This window comes from Scyliorhinus canicula, chromosome 2 (genome assembly GCF_902713615.1).
Source record: "Scyliorhinus canicula chromosome 2, sScyCan1.1, whole genome shotgun sequence".
NCBI lineage: Eukaryota > Metazoa > Chordata > Chondrichthyes > Carcharhiniformes > Scyliorhinidae > Scyliorhinus > Scyliorhinus canicula.
In genome coordinates, this window is record NC_052147.1 from 153309634 (window position 1) to 153325542 (window position 15909).

General features: G+C 53.0%; 1 protein-coding gene across 5 annotated transcripts in view; it reads right to left on the bottom strand.

The window, feature by feature from the left end:
- The window catches only part of ube2f (ubiquitin-conjugating enzyme E2F (putative)), a 238460-nt gene that overhangs the window by 129474 nt on the left and 93077 nt on the right, over positions 1 to 15909 (bottom strand). For 3 of the 5 annotated variants that reach the window (XM_038787936.1, XM_038787934.1, XM_038787938.1), the window contains one exon: positions 1781 to 1810. The exons of the other annotated variants lie outside the window; for them this stretch is intronic. In XM_038787936.1, coding sequence (XP_038643864.1) covers positions 1781 to 1810 — 30 coding nt within the window. The remainder of the gene's footprint in view (positions 1 to 1780; positions 1811 to 15909) is intronic. 5 annotated transcript variants of the gene reach the window in all.

Here is a 15909-nt window from a genome sequence, read left to right on the forward strand (position 1 = left end):
TCCCGTCCTTGCTCCGCACCGGTTTGAGGTCTAGGGTATTGGATCCATATATTGCTTTGGTGGCGCTGAAGAAGCCCCGAGTGTCGTGCTTGTCAGCAAAGAGCTGCAGCTCCTTAGCTTTCTCAGTCCACCATTGGTTCATGGTTTCCCTGCTTCTTCTTTGTACCTCCGCCATAGCTAATTGATGAGCTCTCCTCTTTGCCTTCCTGGTTATGTTGTTTTGCCAGGTGCGAGGAGCAGAGAATAGTCTTTTTCAGGTTGGCGAGATGTGATAAATGGTGTGGGATCAGTGCTGGGACCTCAACAGTTTGCAATTTATACAATGACTTGGATGATGGGATTGACGGGCCAATTTGCTGATAACACAAAAATAGGTAGGAAAGTAAGCTGTGAAGAGGACATAAGTAGGCTACAAAGATATTGACAGGTTAAGTGAGTGGGAAAAGATTTGGCAAATGGTGTATAATGATGTGGAATTTTGTGAAATTGTCCATTTTGGCAGGAAGAATAAAAAATAATCTTATTATCCAAATAGTGAGAGATTGCAGAGTTCTGAGATGAAGAGGGATCAAGGTATCCTCGCTAGTATACTGGTGCACAAGTGATTAGGAAAGCTAATAGAATGTCATTATTTACGGCAAAGGGAATGGAACAGAAAAGTAGTGAGGTAATGCTTCAGTTGTACAGAGCACTGTTGAGACCATATCTGGAGTATTGTGTGCAGTATTGGTCACCACATTTAAGGAAGGATATAAATGTGTTAAATGCATTTCAGAGAAGGTTTACTAAACTAATAACCTGGAATGGGCGGGTTGTCTAATGGGGAATGGTTGGACAGGCTCAGCTTATATTCACTGGAGTTCAGAAGAGTAAAAGGCAACTTGATTGAAACATACAAGACCCTGAAGAGTATCGACAGGGTGGATATGGAAAAGATGTTTCCTCTTGTGGGAGAATCTGGAACTAGGGGTCACTGTTTAAAAGTAAGGGGTCATCCTTTAAAACGGAGAGCAGGTAAAAGAAAATTCTCTCAGAGGGGTTGTGAGTCTCTTAAACTCTCATCCTGAAAAGGCAGTGGAAGCAGAATCTCTGAAGATTTTTCAGGTAGAGATGGATAGATTCTTGGTAAGGGGGTGGGTGTAATAGGTTATCGGGGTAGGCAGGATGCAGATTTGAGGTTACTGGCAGATCAGCCATGATCTTTTTTCTAAATGTTTTTATTAGTTTCACATTTTTATGTTGCACATTCAAGTTCTTACTTTGAATTCACAAGATTGCAATAACGAACCTGGCGGAACTCACGGAGAGTTTCCAACTACCAAAAGGGAATGAGGTGTATATACTCGTCAAGAACTTCCTCCATAGAGGGCTGCACGGTGGCGCAGTGGTTAGCATTGCTGCCTCACAGCGCTCAGGTCCCAGGTTCGATTCCGGCTCTGGGTCACTGTCCATGTGGAGTTTGCACATTCTCCACATGTTTGCGTGGGTTTAGCCCCAACAACCCAAAGGCTGAGCCCTGCGCATGTGGAGATGGAGTTCACCCTGTTTAGTGCTTCAATCCAGAGTACCTCACCTCCTTCCATGCCTAGATCTTCAATAGCGGAGCAGGTTCATGGCGCTGAATGGCCTAATCCTGCTCCTTGTCCGTATGTAACCAGTAGACCTCCAAAACATTCTCCACAATGTCTTTTTCCATCCAACAAAAAGTTCTGCTTATATAACACAGTGAATGTCTTAATACTACTTTAAGGTCAAGAATATAAGAAATCAATTTACTTACTGGGTAGGTTTGCTTCAAGTTCTGCAACCTCTAGTGGAAGAGAGAGAGAGACACAGGATTAATATCAAGGTGAAATGAAATTTCATAGAATTTACAGTGCAGAAGGAGGCCATTCGGCCCATCGAGTCTGCACCGGCTCTTGGAAAGAGCACCCTACTTAACCCCACACCTCAACCCTATCCCCGTAACCCTGCAACCCCATCTAACCTAAGGGCAATTTAGCATGGCCAATCCACCTAACCCGCACATCTTTGGACGGTGGGAGAAAGCACACACAGACACAGGGAGAATGTGCAGACTCCAGACAGACAGTGACCCAAGCGGGAATCGAACCTGGGACCCTGGCACTGTGAAGCCATAGTGCTAACCACTATGTTACCGTGCTGTCCATATATAAAAATATTAGTTAACAGCACAACCAACAACAAGACAGATGAATTGGTCACCAATCCCTCTCCGGATTTTCTTAATGTATTGTCAAACCATTGTTAAAGGCTTGTTAATTCCATTGTAATGGTTAAGATAAACCGGTGATGGGTATTAATTGAGCACATAAACAGGAGAGAGCTGGGACACTGGAGTAAATGAAAGGAGAGTTGTAAGACTGCACAAGTCAAGAAACCCAATGTGTCTTCATCAACCAGCTTCGATCCCGTTATCAGATTTTGGCTCCCAGTTTAATTCTTTGTCCGATTTCTGTTTGTCACCACCTCCATCTGCTCTGAAGTCATCGGTCAGCGATTCCAGCTCTTCTCTGTCCTCACTTGCACTCTGGTCAGGTATGAGCCACTAATCAGAGGATCCCCCATAAATAAGACCATTGAAGGTTCACATCGTAGGAGAGAAAGGGGCTGGTTTTCCCCTATACAGTATAATACAAAATGTATTAACCCCAAATATTCCTTTTCTATTCATGCTAACTTTCCTTTCATGATACTTGTTTTTTTGAACCGCGACATTCATAGAATTTACAGTGCAGAAGGAGGCCATTCGGTCCATCGAGGCTGCACCGCCCTTGGAAAGAGCACCTTACTTCAGCCCACGCCTCCATCCTATCCCTGTAACCCAGTAACCCCACCTAACCTTTCGGACACCAAGGGGCAATTTAGCACGGCAAATCTGGAGCATGTCCCTGTCGCTGAGGACAGTGTCCCAGTCTCAGGTGGGCATTAACGAGGTGCTCTCGAGCATGGTCCAGTCACTGAGGACTGCATCCCAGATGCACTGCCGGATCACCCAGTGCGCACAAGGTGGCGAAGCACCGCAGGGCGCGGAACAGTCACAGAGAGACATCGCTGAGGGTGTTAACACCATGGTGCAGACAATGGGGAGCTGCCAGTGCTGGCAGAGCCAGGTGACATTGGGGCCCCCAGAGCTCAATACAGCAGCCCTTCCATCCCAAGGTGACCCTCAGGGCCCTACAGGCGCCAACCGGGAGGAAGGAGTGCTGGAGGCCAACCTGTAGCCTCCCTACAGGAGATGACAGTTGTTACCATCTGTCCCGGGTCCGCCTACCTCCTGACAATGGCGCATCTTGGGGTCAGTAGGCGGAAGTCAGTTGGGGTCAGTGGTGAGGCCATGGCGAGTATACCCGCCAGGAACATCAAAGGCCACAGGGCGCGGTAAGCAGCAGGCTGCCTCCACCTCTGATGTGCACCCTGTCGACACAACTAGACGTAGAGACAGAGTGTGGAAGGCTAAGAAGATTGAGAATCAGAGGGCACTGGGGGGAGGAGGGGTGGAGGTGGCACCATCGGTAGCTAGGGAGAGTTAGGGTCATGATTGTACATCATTAAAACACGTTACACATGAAACAAATGAAGCCTGTGTTATGTTATTCCGTACTGCGGGCAGGCCCGCACCCCAATCCTCGGTTTGCCTTCCTCCAGCCCCAGTCCCCCGGGTACGGTGCTCCTTGATCTGGTCTCCCCGACGTTCTCCCCTCCTCCCCACACTGGCATACCACGTGTAGGTGATGGGTGTGAGTGTGCTGTCAGCAGACAGACAGGAGTCAGACTATGGCATAGATTGAGTAGCCCCAGAGCTCACCTCACAGCGGGTTATCATCACCCTCTCTACTTGTATATTGACCCACTGACAGTGCCGACACAGGCCCGTTACCCTGGAGTGACATAACAATGACCCTGGGAGGGTGGAACAGGGCAATTGAGGGGGAGGGGGGTAGCGGGAGAAGGGTGTGAGATGATGGAAGAAGCCACGTCCCATGAGAAGTGGGTGAGGATGAGGGGCCCCATGGCCTCCAGCACCTGTCCATCCTCCAGCTGCTCCCGTAGGTCCTCCCGGGCTTCTCCCCTAGCCTCTCCTGGTTTGGCTCCACCTCGTCCACCTCCTCTGATGAGGCCGCACGTTCCTCCTCCTCTGCCTCCGCAGCACGTCGCCCAGCTGCTCACCACAAAGCGGGAAACCCTCCAGGGGGTGTAATTCAGTGCACCACCAAAGGGGTCGAGGCATCGGAAATGCATTTTAAGCAGTCATGCACCGTTCAATGACAGCTGGTGGCCACATGGGCCTCGATACGCGTGTTTCTGCATAGGTCTCTGACTTCTGCACTGGTGTCATTATCCAGTACCTAAGCGGGTATCCCATATCCCCAAGAGCCAACCAGTCGTCCTGGGGTGACACTCAAACGCAAGATTCTCTGACAGCCCCAGGATATAGCTGTTGTGCTCACTACCGGGGAAATGTGCACACACGTGCATGATCGTCAAAAGGCAAAGGGTAACAGTAAAAAAGGAGATTTTATGAATGGAAGGTTGTGACCAGTGGTGTCCCACAGGGATCGGTGCTGGGACCTCTGTTGTTTGTGGTGTACATAAATTATTTGGAGGAAAATGTAGCTGGTCTGATTAGTAAGTTTGCGGATGGCACCAAGATTGGTGGAGTGGCAAACAGTGTTGAGGATTGTGAGAGGACACAGCAGGACATAGATAGTTTGGAGACTTGGACAGAGAAATGGCAAATGTAGTTTATCCACACAAATGTGAGGTAATACATGGATAGCATGAGCATAGAGGGATACGGCACTAGGAAGTGCTGAGGGGTTTGGCCAAGGGTGGTATCATGACCGGTAAAGGCTTGGAGGGCCGAAAGGTCTGTTGCTGGATTATTCTTTATTCAGCTATGTGGACAGAGAACATGGTCAGTGGGAGTTAAAGTGACCTACACCATATTACCACGGATGGGGCTCTGTTCTGGGAGTGTTTGTCGGGATAGACAGGCAAACCTCCCCCCGGGCTCCCCCAACCCCATTGAGCATTGGGGCAACATCCTCGGTGCCCACGGGCTGATTGCTCAATTTCCTTTTTTTCAAAATGTATTTTATTACAAACGTATCAAAACAGGTGACAGCAAATAAACACCCCGGGAATCATGCTTCACTACAATCAACTATACCGTCTGTACAGATTTCTCCCCTTTTTCACTGCCCCCCCCCGATCCCCAAGCATTGAACAGCTCCTCATACACGGTCAAAACATCCCCCACCTTTCCTTAAACCCCTCTGCAGAGCCCCTGAAATCATACTTCATCTTCTCTAATCGCAGGAAGTCGTAGAGGTCACCCAACCAAGCCGCTACCCCTGGTGCGATGCCGATCGCCACTCCAGTGAAATTCGCCGCCATGCAATCAGAGAGGTGAAGGCCAAGACATCAGTCTTCCTCCTCTCCATGAGCTCCGGCTTCTCTGAAACCCCAAATATCGCCACCAAAGAGTCTGGGTCCACCTCCTCCTCTAGTACCCTGGCTAAGGCCGCGAGCACTCCAGCCCACAATCTTCCCAATTTTTCGCAACCGCAAAGCATGTGCGCATGATTCGCTGCCCCCCCCCCCCCCCCACACCTCTCACACTCATCTGCTACCCCCTGAAAGAACCCACTCATTCTCACCTGAGTCATATGCACCCTGTGCTCCACCTTAAACTGTATCAGGCTCACCCTTGCACAAGAGGAGGTCCCGTTTACCCTATGCAATGCCTCACTCTATACTCCCCAATTGATCTCCCCTCTCAACTCCGCTTCCCATTTCTCCTGGATCTTCACCACCCGCTCACCTCCCTGGTCCCTCCGCCAGTTGTATATATCCCCAATTCTTCCCTCCTCTTCCACATCCGGAAGCAGCATTCGCTCCAGCAGGGTGTTTCCCGGCAACCGAAGGAACCCCCTCCAGATCTTTTGTGCAAAGTCTCTAATCTGCAGATACCTGAACTCACTCCCCTTCGGCAGCTCTACCCTCTCCCTTGGCTCCTCCAGACTGGTGAACCCTTCCTCCAAATACAGATCCCTCACCTTGACCTGCCCCACTCCTTCCACCTCCTGTATATACTATCCACCCCTCCTCCCCACCCAAACCCATGATTTTCGCACAGCGCGTTAGCACCAACATCCCTTCCACCCTAAAATGCCTCCTCAGGGCAGCTCGGTGGCGCAGTGGGTTAGCCCTGCTGTCTACGGCGCCGAGGTTCCAGGTTCAATCCCGGCTCTGGGTCACTGTCCGTGTGGAGTTTGCATATTCTCCCTGTGTTTGTGTGGGTTTCACCCCCTGATGCACGATCAATTACACAAAGACGAGAGTTGGATGTAATCGAGGCTTTATTACACTAAGATGTGTGGCCTCCTACAGCAGCTGGCGAAATGGCTGCTGTACGGGGAGCACACATATTTATACTCCACCTACTGGGCAGAGCCAGCAGGCAGGGAACTACCCCCGTACCTGTAGTACAGGGCCTTACCATAAAGCACCTCCATCGACATCCTCTATTTACAATATATAGAGTGGTGACTACCACATTCACCCCTGTTAAAAAATTGAGTCCGCCGGGGGTGGTGGAGAACTATATACAGAAAGATGTGTTTAAAAGTACAGATAATATTACAAATTCAGGCGGTCTGTCTTGATCTGTTGTTGAGAGCGCCGCAGTGCTGGCGGTGACTCCGGCGTCGGTTTGGTCTTCGGTGACTCCAGGAGCGTGTCGAAATCCTCTTCATCCCCGGATGTGAGCAGGGGGAAGACGGATTGTCCTGGAGCGGGGGCTGTGGTGGGGCGCACCGGGGGAGGGGAGGGTGGCGACGGGTCAGAGGGGGGTGTGTGGGGAACCAGCTGGTGCCAGGTCCCTGAGGGAGACTGTGTCTTGGCGGCCGTCGGGGTACGCTACGTAGGCGTACTGCGGGTTGGCGTGAAGTAGCTGTCACCTCTCAACCAACGAGTCCGCCTTGTGCAGTCGACGGTGCCTACGGAGGAGAACGGGTCCTGGAGCTGCCAGCCATGTCGGGAGCGAAACCCCGGAGGTGTACTTCCTAGGGAAGGAAAAGAGACGACCATGGGTGTTTCATTAGTTGCGGTGCACAGGAGCGACCGAATGGAGTGAAGGGCGTCGGGGAGGACTCCTGCCAGCGGGAGCCCGGGAGATTTCTGGACCGTAGGGCCAGTTGGACGGCCTTCCAGACCGTCCCATTCTCCCGCTCCACCTGCCCGTTTCCCCAGGGATTGTAGCTGGTAGTCCTGCTTGAGGCAATAACCCTTTTGAGCAGGAACTGGCGCAGCTCATCGCTCATGAATGAGGATCCCCTGTCGCTGTGGACATAGGCGGGGAAGCCGAACAGAGCGAAGATGGTGTTGAGTGCTTTGATGACGGTGGCAGACGTCATATCGGGGCATGGGATAGCGAAGGGGAATCTGGAGTATTCATCAACCACACTGAGAAAGTATGTGTTACGGTCGGTGGAGGGGTGGGGAGGGGCCCTTTGAAGTCCACACTGAGGCGTTCAAAGGGGCGGGAGGCCTTCACCAGGCGCGCACAGTCTGGCCGGTAGAAGTGCAGCTTACACTCCACGCAGACCTGGCAGTCTCTGGTGATTGCCCTGACTTCCTCGATGGAGTAGGGCAGGTTGCGGGCCTTGATGAAATGGTAAAATCGTGTGATCCCCGAGTGACAGAGGTTGTCTTGCAGAGTCCGGAGTCGTTCCACCTGTGCGCCGGCACATGTAACTCGGGATAGGGCATCAGGGGCTTACCGGGGCGATACAAAATTTCGTAATTGTAGGTGGAGAGCTCGATCCTCCACCTCAAGATTTTATCGTTTTTGATCTTGCCCCGCTGTTTGTTATTAAACATGAAGGCAACTGACCGTTGATCAGTGAGGAGAGTGAATCTCTTGCCGGCCAGGTATGCCTCCAATGCCGCACAGCTTCAACGATGGCTTGGGCCTCTTTTTCGATGGAGGAATGCCGAATTTCAGAGACACGTAGGGTGCAGGAAAAGAATGACACGGGCCTGTCTGCCTGGTTGAGGGTGGCGGCCAGAACATCGTCTGATGCATTGCTCTCCACTTGGAATGGTAACGTCCCGTCGACCGCGAGCATCGCGGCCGTGGCGATGTCGGCCTTGATACGGTTGAAGGCCTGGTGAGCCTCAGCCATCAGGGGAAAAACAGTGGATTGAATGAGTGGGCGGGCCTTGTCCGCGTAGTTTGGGATCCACTGAGCGTAATAAGAAAAGAACCCCAGGCATTGTTTGAGGGCCTTGGAGCAGTGGGGAAGGGCGAGTTCCATGAGGGGCTGCATGCGGTCGGGATCGGGCCCCAGAACTCCGTTTTGGACCACATAGCCGAGGATGACTAAGCGGTTCGTGCTGAACACGCACTTTTCCTTGTTGTAGGTCAGGTTGAGGAGAGTGGCGGTGTGGAGAAATTTGGCAAGGTTGGTGTCATGGTCCTGCTGATCGTGGCTGCAGATGGTGACATTGTCCAGGTACGGGAAGGTGGCCTGTAGTCCGTACTGATCAACCATTCAGTCAATCTCCCGTTGGAAGACCGAGACCCCTTTGGTGACGCCAAAGGGAACCCGAAGAAAGTGGTAAAGGCGGCCATCTGCCTCGAAGGCAGTGTATGGGCTGTCCGCCTTGCGGATGGGGAGCTGGTGGTAGGCAGATTTCAGGTCCACTGTCGAGAAGACCCGGTACTGTGCAATCTGATTGACCATATCAGATATGCGTGGGAGGGGGTTCGCGTCAAGCTGCGTGTACCGATTGATGGCCGGACTGCAGTCAACGACCATCCTGTGTTTCTTCCCAGTTTTCACAACTACCACTTGGGCTCTCCAGGGGCTGTTGCTGGCCTCGATGATGCCTTCCTGAAGCAGTCGCTGGACTTCGGACCTGATGAAGGTCTTGTCCTGGGTGCTGTAACGTCTCCTCCTGGTGGCGACGGGTTTGCAATCCGGGGTTAGGTTTTCAAATAGCGAAGGTGGGTCAACCTTTAGGGTTGCGAGGCCGCACACAGTAAGGGGTGGTAGTGGCCTGCCAAATTTCAGGGTTAGGCTCTGGAGGTTGCACTGGAAGTCCAGGCCGAGTAGCAGGGCAGCGCAGAGGTTCAGAAGGACGTAGGGGCGGAAGCTGCTGAACTCCAAGCCTTGGACAGCGAGAGTGGCGATGCAATATCCCCGGATCGCCATGGAGTGGGACCCGGAGGCCAGGGAGATTCTCTGGTTAGTGGAGTGTACCACAAGGGAGCAGCACCTTATCGTATCGGGGTGAATGAAGCCCTCGGTGCTCCCGGAGTCCAGCAGGCAGGAAATCTTGTGCCCATCAACCTTCACTTTGATTGAAGCAGTTGCAAGGTTGTGTGGACGAGACTAGTCAACTGTGACCAAGGCGAGACGCGGCTGGTCATCGGCGGTTGCAAGCGACGAGTGGCTGGGTGAGGTGCCCGGGGGAGCATGGGTCCTGGGTCGGGTAAGATGGCGGTGCCCACTGGCTGCACGTGTCGTGAGGAAAACAAGATGGCGGTGCCCACGGGCCGCACGTGGTCCGAGGAGGGGAAGATGGCGGCGCCCTCAGGCCGCATGTGGGAGGTGCCGGAACAGTAGCGGCGACTGAGCGAGCCTGGCACACCGCAGCGAAGTGTCCCTTCTTGCCACAGGCCTTGTAGAGGGCGCTCCGGGCCGGCCAGGGCTGTCGGGGGTGTTTGGACTGCCCACAGAAGTAACATTTGGGTCCCCCGGGGTTGGTTGGCTGAGAGCGGTTGCTGATGGGGTCCACGATGGGGCGGCCATCTGCGGAGTCCACGATGCACAGGGGGGGTGGGCCGCGCGGTTGGGGGCATAGACCTGGATGTTGTGTGAAGCGACCGTAAGTGAGAGCGCTAACGTTTTGGTTTCCGCGAAATCGAGCGTGGCCCCTTCTAAGAGGCGCTGGTGGATGTAATCGGACCCTATGCCCGTAACAAATGCATCTCTCATGAGCATATTCGAGTGTTCCGTGGCCGAAACGGCCTGACAGTCACAGTCTCTAACTAGGGGAACCAGGGCACGCCAGAAATCTTCCAGACTCACCAGGAAGTTGGCGCCGCGTGGAGAGGAGGTGCCTGGCGTAGAGTGTGTTAGTCCGCGGGGCGTAATTTTCCTTCAGTAGCGCCATGGCTTCTGCGTAGGTCAGCGCGTCCTGGATAAGTGGAAAGATGTTGGAGCTCAGCCGCATGTAAAGGATCTGGAACTTCTGCGCTTCTGGGATTGGGTCTGGCACAGACCTGATGTACGCTTCGAATCAGGCTAGCCAATGTTCAAAGTCCTTTTGGCGTTGTCTGCTTGCGGATGCAGCTGCAGGCGATCCGGCTTGATGCGGAGGTCCATCTTCTGAAAACTTAGTGTAATAAATTGATGAACGATCAATTACACAAAGACGAGAGTTGGATGTAATCGAGGCTTTATTACACTAAGATGTGTGGCCTCCTTCAGCAGCTGGCGAAATGGCTGCTGTACGGGGAACACATCTATTTATACTCCACCTACTGGGCAGAGCCAGCAGGCAGGGAAGTACCCCCGTACCTGTAGTACAGGGGCCTTACCATAAAGCACCTACATCGACATCCTCTATATACAATCTATAGAGTGGCGACTACCACACCCCAAAGATGTGCAGGCTAGGTGGACTGGCCATGCTAATCTGCCCCTTAATTGGAAAAAATGAATTGGGTACTCTAAATTTATAAAATAAAATATGCCTTCTCAACTGATTCCATGGGCTGTATTCTCCTTCCTGGGAACTAAGTCCCTATGCCCGCCGGAAAACGGGCGAGAATCACTCCGGACATTTTCTCGAAGGTCCGGGGTGATTCTCCGTTTTCCAGGGGGCTAGCAGAGTCCCGGCGTGCGTCCCGCAGCTCTGGCTGCCGGTGGGACCTGCTAGTCAGACCGAGGGCCACGCATGGGCACAGCAGCTGCTAGCGGGTCCGCACATGCGTACGGCGGCCCACCCCGGCACGGGCGCCGCCTACAAGGCGGAGCCACACAGCGGGCCCGTGCGGAGGAAGGTAAGTCCCTCCCAGATCGCGATGGCCCGCTGATCGGTGGTCCCCGATCGCAGGCCTGGCCACTGTTGAGGCCCCCCCCCCCGGAGTCAGATATCGCCCACCCCCTACCAGGTCGGCGGCCGTGGGTCCCAGCTCCCGCCGGGTGGTACCACCTGTAAACCATGCAGCCGGGACTTTGGCTGGTCGATCGCGGAGAATCGCCGCGGGGGCCTGTTCCCGCCGGGTGGTACCACATGTAAACCGTACGCGCGGTACCGCGAAGAATTGCGGAAGCGCCGGTTTTCCGGCGTGAACAGCTACTCTCCGCCCCCGCGCCAGTCGCGATTCTGGTGCGGAGGGTTGGAGAATCCCACCCCAAATCTTCACTGTGCACTGCACCACCGGGCTCCTTGAATACCTGCTCGGAGCCCTCAAACTAGGCCCCTTACAAGATTCCTCCTCCATCCTAACCCACTCTACCCCTTCTCCTTCCAACTACCGCTGCACCTTGTCCACCTTCACCGCCCAATAATAATGAAGCAAGTTCGGCAATGCCACCCAACCCCTGCTGCCTCTGCCTCTGTAGCAGGGTCCTCCCCACCCTCGGCACCTTCCCCACCCATACAAAGTCAGAAATGATCGTATCCACTTTCAGAAGAAAGGCCGTTGGTATGAAGATCGGGAGAGCTTGAAAGATAAACAAGAACCTCGGCAGAATATTCATTTTCACCACTTGGACCCTCCCCGTCAACGTTAAGTGCAGTCTAGCTCACCTCTTAAGGTCCTCTCTAGCCTCTTCCACCAGCTTCATTAAGTTCCACTTATGGAGCCCTGTCCATTCCCTCGCTACCTGAATCCCCAACTACCTAAACCTATCCCTCACTACTGTAAATGGCATCCCCCTAAATTATCCAGCTGTGCCAGCTGATTCACCGGGAATACCTCGCTTTTCCCTGCATTCAGCTTGTACCCCGAAAACCCTCCCCAGCAGGCCCATAATCCTTCCCATACTCTTCAACGGATCCGAATCATACTGCAAGAGGTCATTGGCATAGAGTGACACCCGATGTTCCCTCTGTCCCCTCATAATCCCCCGCCCTTCTGCCGACCCCGAGAGCCATCGCCAATGGTTCTATGGCCAGTGCAAACTGCAGCGGTGACAGTGGGCACCCCTGCCCTGTACCCCTGTGTAAGTCAAAGCTTTGTGAGCTCATATCATTCGTCCTCACCCTCGCCCTTGGTGCCACATACAGCAACCGTACCCATGCCACAAATCTTGGCCCAAACTCAAACCTTCCCAAAACCTCAAACAAGTACCACCACTCCACCCGATCCATGGATGCCACCAGCTCCCGTATCAGATCCCCTGACGGATTCATCACATTTAACAGCGATCTTATATTACTCGCGAGATGCCTGCCCTTCACGAAGCCTGTTCGATCTTCTGCCATCACCCCAGGGGCACACTCCTCCTTCCTCCCGACCAACAACTTAGCCAATATTTAGGGCAGCACGGCGGCCTAGTGGTTAGCACAGCTGCCTCACGGCGCTGAGGTCCCAGGTTCGATCCCGGTTCTGGGTCACTGTCCATGTGGAGTTTGCACATTCTCCCCGTGTCTGCGTGGGTTTCGCCCCCACAACCCAAAAAATGTGCAGAGTAGGTGGATTGGCCACACTAAATTGACCCTTAATAGGAAAAAATAATTGGGTAATCTAAATTTAACAAAAAACTCAGCCAATACTTTAACATCCGTGTTCAATAGTGATATGGGCCTTTACGACCCACATTCCACCGGGTCTTTCCCCTTTTCAGGATTAGTGTGATTACTAGTGGGCACCCCCTTCTCCAGTGCTTCATTAAACACCTCCAACAGATGTGCTGCCAGGTCCATCGTAAATTCCTTATAAAATTCCGCTGGGTATCCATCCGGCCCAGGGCCTTTCCCCAACTTCATACCCCTGATAGGATCCAGCTCCTCCATCAGCCCCAGGGCTCCTCCAACTCCTGCCTCTTTGCTTCCTCCAGAAACTGCCCATGTCCCCCTCCTCTCCTCCTGGGTCCGTCTCATGAAGTCCCTGGTAGTACTCGCGAAATGTCTCATTTATCTTCCTTGGCTCTGACACCACATCCCCAGCCCCAGTCTGTATCTTCAATATTTCCCCGGGCTGCAGCCTGCCTCCGCAGCTGGTGGAGCAATGCTCGTCTTCTCCCCATACTCGTATTGCACCCCCCTTGCCCTATTCAGTTGCCCTACCGCCCTCCCGATTGTCAGCCTGTCAAACTGCCCATGCAATTTTTTCCTGCTCGCTAGTTCCTCCATGGGGGCACCCTCGAAAATTCCCTGTTCACCTCCACTCTTGCTCACGAGGCGGTCATGTTCCTCCCTCCTTTCCCTATCCGCATGAGCCTGAAAACAAAATAATCTCCCCCTGGACCACTGCCTTCAATGCTTCCCAGAAGAAGGCCGCCGACACCTCCCATTCTGATTCAAGTCCATATACTCCTTAATCACCACCCGCACCGTATCACAAAAACCTCCATCCGTCAACAACCCCGAGTCAAACCTCCACCCCGGCCTCTGCTCTGGTCCCGTACTGAACTGAATATCCAGCCAGTGGAGTGCATGGTCTGAGATAACTATCCCTGCATACTCTGCCCCCTCCACCCCAACCAAAATCTCCCGACTCACTACAAACTAATCAATACTCGAATACACCTTATAAACAGGATGTGGAGATGCCGGCGTTAGACTGGGGTGAGCTCAGTAAGAAGTCTTACAACACCAGGTTAAAGTCCAACAGGTTTGTTTCAAATCACTAGCTTTCGGCGCACTGCTCCTTCCTCATTCACCCGAGGAAGGAGTAGTGCTCCGAAAGCTACTGTTTGAAACAAACATGTTGGATTTTAACCTGGTGTAAGGCTTCTTACTGTGCACACCTTGTGAAAAGAAGGAATACTCCCTTCACCCTGGGTTCTGAAAGCACCATGGATCCAGCATACTTATCCTCTCCATAACCCCCCCCTGCTCCCATGCCATTCGTACCCTACCCATCATTCCGGGGCTTGACCTATCTACCCTCGGCTCCAGGACACAGTTAAAATCTTCTCCCATGATTAACTGGCGCGTGGCCAAATCTGGGATCGCTGCCAGCAACCCCCTCACAAAACCCACATCATCCCAATTTGGGGCATACACATTTACCAACACCACCGGTGCCCATTCCAATATCCCACTCACAATCATATATCCCCCATTCGGATCCCTCGCTTCCTTCGTACTCACGAATCCCATTTTTTTGCTCATTAAATTGCCACCCCCCTTGATTTCGAATCAAATCCTGAGTGAAAAACCTGCCCGGTCCACCCCTTCTTTAATATAACCTGGGTCAGGTTCCTGAGGTGCGCAAACACCAGCGACCTTTTAACCAGCCCATTCAGTCCCCAGACATTCCACGTTACCAGCTTTACTGGAGGCCCTTCAATCCCCTCAACGGTCTGTCATCTTCCCCACGTAACTCCCGCCTCTTTAATTCCACTCTGTACCTAGCCCATCCCAAATGGCCCCTTTCTCCACCCTTGACCATGTCATCTCTCAACCCTTGCCACGTCGCGACAACAACCCCCCCCCCCCCCGGCCACCCCACTTGGGCTTCTCCCCCACCACCTCACTTCTGTTCACCAGCATAACCTGCTAGCGCAGCAGCCCCTGCTCAAAGGCTCTTACCAATGACCTCCCCCCCTCACTCCTCAGCTCAAGGAGGAAGACTCCCTGTTGACCTTACCCTCCCCCACCCAAATAAAGCCTTTGCCTGAACTCCAGGCAGCCTTCTCCAAAAGCAAACAAACGAATGTTAAACATAAACAGTCCCATAAAACAGGAGGGGGGGACGGGAACTTTCATCCCCACATAAACTTTCCACCCCTTATAATCCCAACAGTAAACAGGAACCCCCTTCCAAAAAAAGATGAACATTCCCCAATCCCTACCTCCACTTCAAACATGTTCCCAACCATTACAAAGTGCCAGCACCCCGGTTCCCAAGCATTTCTCCCCCAGTTTTTGCTCCTTAATGAAGTCTTCGGCCGCTTCTGGGGTCTCTAAACAATACTGCTGGCCTCCAAACGTCACCCGTAATTTTGCCGGGTCGAGCACCCCAAACCTGATCTGCTGCCGGTACAGCACCCCATTTGGCCTTGTTGAAGCTTGCCCGTCGTTTCGCTAATTCAGCTCCAACGTCCTGATAAATTCGGACCCTATTCCCCTTCCAGTCGCAGATATGCTTCTCCCTGGCCCACCGTAGAATCTTCTCTTTCTTGTCAAATTTGTGGAGCCTCACCATCTCCGCCTGCGGCGGCTCCCCAGCTCTAGACTTCTGCCTCAGGGACCTATGCGCTTGGTCCACTTCAGAACCCTTATCGAGCACCCCTTCTGCCACCAGCCCCGCCAGCATCTTCGCGACGTACTTCGTGGCACTCACACCTTCCACTCCTTCAGGCAGGCCCACTAGTCGCAGGTTCTGTCTTCTCGAGGAATTCTCCTGCTCCTCCACCTTTGCCTTGAACGTTTTACAAAGGTCTCCTAGGAGCCCCATCTCCGCCTAAAGAGTCACCACACGATCGCTGTGGTCAGAGATCACTCCTTCAATCTCCTGAATCTATGACCCCTACATCCCCAAACACATCTCTACCCGTTCTAAAGAACTCTCCAGGGGTATCACCGCTTCTTCAATGGCCTTTGCGAGAGCTTCCCTCATTTGTTCCCTCTGCTGCTGGAATTCAGCTTTAATAAAGGCCATCAAGTGAAGTTGACGCCTTCCAGCTTGCATCA